The sequence below is a fragment of the Ptiloglossa arizonensis genome, chromosome 4 (genome assembly GCF_051014685.1).
Source record: "Ptiloglossa arizonensis isolate GNS036 chromosome 4, iyPtiAriz1_principal, whole genome shotgun sequence".
Lineage (NCBI taxonomy): Eukaryota > Metazoa > Arthropoda > Insecta > Hymenoptera > Colletidae > Ptiloglossa > Ptiloglossa arizonensis.
This window is the reverse complement of record NC_135051.1, coordinates 16,350,354-16,356,353: the sequence shown is the minus strand read 5'-3', so window position 1 is coordinate 16,356,353 and position 6,000 is coordinate 16,350,354. Positions and strand designations below refer to the sequence as shown.

Below are 6,000 nucleotides of genomic sequence, written 5' to 3'. Positions count from 1 at the left end.
GTTGTATCGCGGATCGCCTTTTTTTCCTTTCTCCTTTTTCTTCTCACGGAAGAATTTATTAACTGTAAACAAGCACCGGGCGGAAACATCGGTGAACATCGAGACTCGCGCGTTCTCGAACACCCATCGTTCGATGTTCCCGTATCTCGAACAGTTACGGATCCGAAGACCTCATAACACATTTATGTATGTATCCGTTGCTTCGGTATACGACGTTCAAAGATCGATAAAAAGTCGAAAGTCTTCGTTCCGATCGGGACGAGCGACGTTAAAATATAAATTCCTCGCAACTCGTAGAAAGTCCGAGGTGTACGTAAATTAGAAACGGGTTCCCTTCGTGACGATTCGCCATTTGAGAATGATTCCCGGCACGGTGCACCGTGAGCCACGGTAAAGGACAACCACGAGGATTCCAGCAGCCCCGGATACTCTCGTAATAAATAAACACGAGTAAACCCTCGCGGAGGCTCTCTAACCCTTCGAGTAGATATGTAAAAGCAAGTATGCGTTTAGAGAGAGCTATCCATGTGGATTATGCACGCGCATATGCGTCCATAGCATATGCACCATGCATTGGTGCGTAGTGTGGTCGCGTGTACATGTGTTTGAAAATAATTTTCTCCTATTATTTCATCGAATGATACGTGGCAAAAGGATTACAATTGTAACTTAGTCGCGCCTTGTGCGTTCAATTGTTAAAATAACAGAAAAATTTAGTTTATGCGGATTCCTTCGACCGGAAGTATTCGGCACTCGAAGGGCTGAGGGGACAGGATCAATTTTCGTAAAAATTGTACGAATGTGGATAATATATAATAGTTTCTAGAATTTGTTGAATTTTTGATCATTGAAAGCGATGAAATTCCAAATACAGACAAGAATCATTTTTTTTTAAATTATCGCTGCCTTTTGTAGTTCGTACTATTGTAAATTAAACGACAAAAACTTATATCTTTGTTATTGATTTACAACAAGTTTTTATTTTTCAATCCGACAAACTGTCCTGCCCCCTTAACATTAGGTTTACAGACATTTTTTGGGTCAAATTGACCCATATCCGCACAGATGAGTACATCGCATAGAGAATTGTAAAATTAGCAATTATAAAATTTGAAGAAAAAAAATGAATTCCTCTACATATATTTACCTTGTTAAATGGATGAAAGTTGATTTAGAAGAAAAATGTAAACGGTTTCTGTAACGTTCCTCGTCTAGTTGGAATTTGGTCAAAATTACACTTATCGTAAACCTAGTGTCAATCAAACCGAATTCTTCCAATTTGGTGCGAATTTTCGTCCACGATTCGTTCGTCAAAATTACACTTATCGTATACCTAATCTCGATCAAGCCTAGTTCTTCCGATTTGGTGTGAATTTTCGTCCACGATTCGTTCGTGAAATTGAAATCTAGTCAAAACTACACTTATCGTGTACCTAGTGTCGATCAAACCGAGTTCTTCCAATTTGATGCGAATTTTCGTCCACGATTCGTTCGTCAAAATTACACTTATCGTATACCTAGTCTCGATCAAGCCTAGTTCTTCCGATTTGGTGTGAATTTTCGTCCACGATTCGTTCGTGAAATTGAAATCTAGTCAAAATTACACTTATCGTATACCTAGTCTCGATCAAGCCTAGTTCTTCCGATTTGGTGTGAATTTTCATCCACGATTCGTTCGTGGAGCTTGGATCTGGTCAAAATTACACTTATCGTAAACCTAGTCTCGATCAAGCCGAGTATTTCCTATTTGGTGCGAATTTTCGTCCACGATTCGTTCGTCAAAATTACACTTATCGTATACCTAATCTCGATCAAGCCTAGTTCTTCCGATTTGGTGTGAATTTTCGTCCACGATTCGTTCGTGAAATTGAAATCTAGTCAAAACTACACTTATCGTGTACCTAGTGTCGATCAAACCGAGTTCTTCCAATTTGATGCGAATTTTCGTCCACGATTCGTTCGTCAAAATTACACTTATCGTATACCTAGTCTCGATCAAGCCTAGTTCTTCCGATTTGGTGTGAATTTTCGTCCACGATTCGTTCGTGAAATTGAAATCTAGTCAAAATTACACTTATCGTATACCTAGTCTCGATCAAGCCTAGTTCTTCCGATTTGGTGTGAATTTTCATCCACGATTCGTTCGTGGAGCTTGGATCTGGTCAAAATTACACTTATCGTAAACCTAGTCTCGATCAAGCCGAGTATTTCCTATTTGGTGCGAATTTTCGTCCACGATTCGTCCGTCAAAATTACACTTATCGTATACCTAGTCTCGATCAAGCCTAGTTCTTCCGATTTGATGCGAATTTTCGTCCACGATTCGTTCGTGAAATTGAAAACTATTTAAAATTACACTTATCGTAAACCTAGTGTCCATCAAACAAAATTCTTCCAATTCGGTGCGAATTTTCATTCACGATCGGTTCGCGGAGCTGGAATCTCGGATCGTTCGAATCCCGCGCGAGCTCACGGCTACCGTGCCGGAGCTCACGGTGGTTCACCCGAACGTGCACGGTGGTTCAACTTGTGCGAACGAGGGAACGGTCTCTTCGATAGAATGCGTAGGCTCCGATCATCGAACGATAAACAGTCGTGCGACGTCCGTTGAAATTGCAAAACCGGGATATACGCGTCCGCGCGTATATAACCCCGTCTTACCGTATATAATGTACGCGATTTCTGATTAACATCTGCGAGTGTCGCTGGAAATTGTTTCGTACGCCGAACAAGTTAGCTGTGCGTCCTATGTTCTTTGGGCTCTAAGATTCAAAGTGTCCGATCTACGCTTCGTCGTGTGATAACAAGTACATCGCTACGCCACAGAACAACTAACTTCAAAGCCCCCTCGGAGATCGTGAACCGTTGTTTCGACGATATTAACACTTTCGCGGCCGGCGCGTACGGTTCGTCTAACGGAACAGCGACAACGCGCGCCCGGATGTTAGGCGATCGTCAGGAGCCACCGCGTTTCGTGTCCACGGATGCACACGGTCGTCGTGGAACGAATCACTTTTACGTACGCGTTCCGTTCGATGCTTTTTCTATTTTTTTTTTTTTTCATTTTTCTTTCCTTTTTCCCCCATCGAATTCACCGTAGAGTTCGGTCGATTCGCGAGTCAAGGAAACGACTCGTCTTCTAGTTTTGGTAATCGAAGGAGCACTCTTGGAAGTATTTGCAAGTGTCGATTGATTGAATTTCGACGAGTCGATGGAAAGATCGTCTTCTCGATTACCTTATCGTTTTCAACGATGGTCGCAATTTCGAAAGAGGTCGATACTGTTCCACGCGGAACAGTACGATTGCACACGGATGAGACGAGAACGTTGTACGATGGAACGTTAAACGATGGTTCGTAAAATACAGCCACGTGCTTCTCGACGAGCACTCGATAATTGTTTCGAGTACAGGTATCCCGAGAACAATCGTAGAAATGTTTCTCGATTTCGAGACGAAAGTGTGACTATTTTATTCGGTTCTTGTTCGTCGAGAGCTTTCGAGGTTATTCGAAGAATAATTTTGTTTCTTTAAACGAGAATCTGTATTGTTACTCACAGATTCGTATTCTGCGCGTGAAAGGAACAAACTTTTGCATAGATCTTAGGTGTTCTTTTCTCGAAGAAATATTTCATAAAATAACTCATTGCTTTCGACAAGTCACAATTGTGTTTTCTTTTCTTAGTCAAAGAATCGCGTAGAAACGTGCAATTGTTATCGATTTGTCATCCTTTATATCAGAACATTTTCCATTCTCTACTATCCAAGTAACAATAGTAACAATCAATTCGTTATTTTATTCAATATTCACCTCACGAAAGTTCTTCCAATAAAAAATAAAAACAATATTACCCTTCGACTGGCCCTTGAAACTGTTACTCTCGACACTGTACCCGGAAACGTTACGTTTTCGAGATACTCCGTTGAAAATGTTCAAAGAAACCCACGGTGTATCACTCCGTCGAAACGTTGATTTCGATTCGCTGTGCGTCTGTACGATAAATCGACCTAAATAACGAAAATGTATCCGTGGAGAAACTATATCCCCGTTTCGGCCACGATTTTCGAATACACAGATTTCACGTGGCGAGGTGTCGACGACGGTGTCTTTCGCGTTGAAATTCAACTCGTTTCCACGTTCAGGTTCGCAAACGCTCTCCTCGAGCCGTGTCCGCGAGAACTCTCGACGCGGGGAGCGTCTCGATAAAAATACGAAAGCGCGTACGCGTCGATGATAAATACATACCATCTCCGGTGGCTCCCGTCTCGTAATACTGCGCCACGCGTGCAGCCGCGGGAGCGTCAATTCGTCCCGATTCGTCAGCTTTCCACGCTCAGTTCCCTCCGCGAAACGGAGAAAAGAATACTGATCCGCCCTTAATCTAGCTTACGGCGCACGCCACTCGGCGCGCGCGCGCCTCTCGTATCGAGAATTAATGGCCATGCGTTCTCGAAAGAAACCAAACAAAAAAAAACACAAGAAAGAAAGAAGTAGCATTCCCGCTGCGGGGAGCGCGACGTGTCCGGTGATGCGTCGTTCTCGTCCTGAAGATCCCCGAAAAGTTCGCGTTTCGAGAATTCTCGCTCGAAAGTTCGCGTTCGGTGCTTCGTGGAAGCTTTCCGAACGGACGAGGGAAAGAGAGAAAGGGAGAGAATGAGAGAAAGCAAGGGAGAGATTGAGAGAGAAACAGAGAAGGGAGATAGGGAGAGAGAGAGGAAAAGACAGAATGGGATCTACGACTTATCTTGCAGCGAAGAGGATCGGCCGATCTCGATCGATCGCGCGCTACGATAACGCCAGTGAACGATGCGTCTGGCCGTTGTACGATAAGGACTCCGATTCGGCGTCCTCGAATCTCGCGTCTTCGTCCGCCAGATCGACGCCATAGTTGCTCGAGGTGTTGTCCTCTTCTGCAACAAACGGACAAGCGAGGGATCGTTATTAAATCAAGGCCCCGGCCGATAACTTTCGCGTTTCCACGCCGATCGAAGGATGCGATCTCGCGGAACTCGCGATGCTATCTCGTTTTGATGGCCGCGAAGAGCGGCGAGCGCGAGTCCCGTGTTCCACGCTTTTTTCACCGCCGGTCGCCGTGTTCGATTCGATGCATCGCCAGGCGATAATGAACCCTGTCAACCCGTACGTTTTGATTTCGACGCTCGACTGTGTGCATACAGTATCCCTTGTCGGGTATCATTATTCGTTGAAAGGGCCGGCTGATTATTTTTTTTTTTGCCGGGCTACGCGACTCGAAGGTCGATTATTTAAACGCGTAATTGGAAATCAAAGGTATGGTGGTAATTGTTATTGGTTGCGTGACGTAGATATTTTTATCAAGCTTATAGAATATCTAAACACGATTAATTATGATGATATTGATATATTTTAAATATCGAATCCTAATCATTTTTCAGGTGACTCGAAGATCGATTATTTAAACGTGTAATTAGAGACAAAGATGTGGTTGTAATTGTTATTGTTGCGTGATGTAGATATTGTTATTAGGCTTGTCTAGTGACTGTAGAATATTGAATTACAGTAATTATAATAATTGGTATACTGTATTATAATAATTGAGATACTGTATTATAATAATTGAGATACTGTAAACATCGAATCCTAATAATTTTTCAGCAATTCGAAGATCGATTACTTAAACGTATAATTAGAACAAAGATAAGCTTATAGAATATCGAAACACAATAATTATAATGATTGATATATTTTAAATATCGAATCCTAATCATTTTTCAACGATTCGAAGATCGATTATTTAAACGTATAATTAGAAACAAAGATATGGTAGTAATTGTTATTATTGCGTGATGTAGATATTGTTATTAGGCTTCTCTAGTAATTATAGAGTATCGAATCACAATAATTATAATGATTGATATACTCTAAATATCGAATCATAATAATTTTTCAGCGATTCGAAGATCGATTATTCAAACGTGCAATTACAAACAAAGTGGCAATAATAATAATAATTTATACTAAT

At 41.9% G+C, this 6,000-nt stretch overlaps 1 protein-coding gene across 2 annotated transcripts in view; it reads right to left on the bottom strand.

The window, feature by feature from the left end:
- Positions 1–1,235: 1,235 nt before the first annotated feature.
- Positions 1,236–6,000, bottom strand: part of LOC143145918 (follistatin-A) — a 110,412-nt gene continuing 105,647 nt past the window's right edge. The window contains exon 6 of one of the 2 annotated variants that reach the window (XM_076309752.1): positions 1,236–4,909. In XM_076309752.1, coding sequence (XP_076165867.1) covers positions 4,785–4,909 — 125 coding nt within the window. In that variant the 3' untranslated portion in view covers positions 1,236–4,784. The remainder of the gene's footprint in view (positions 4,910–6,000) is intronic. The other variant, XM_076309753.1, reaches the window with a different exon arrangement.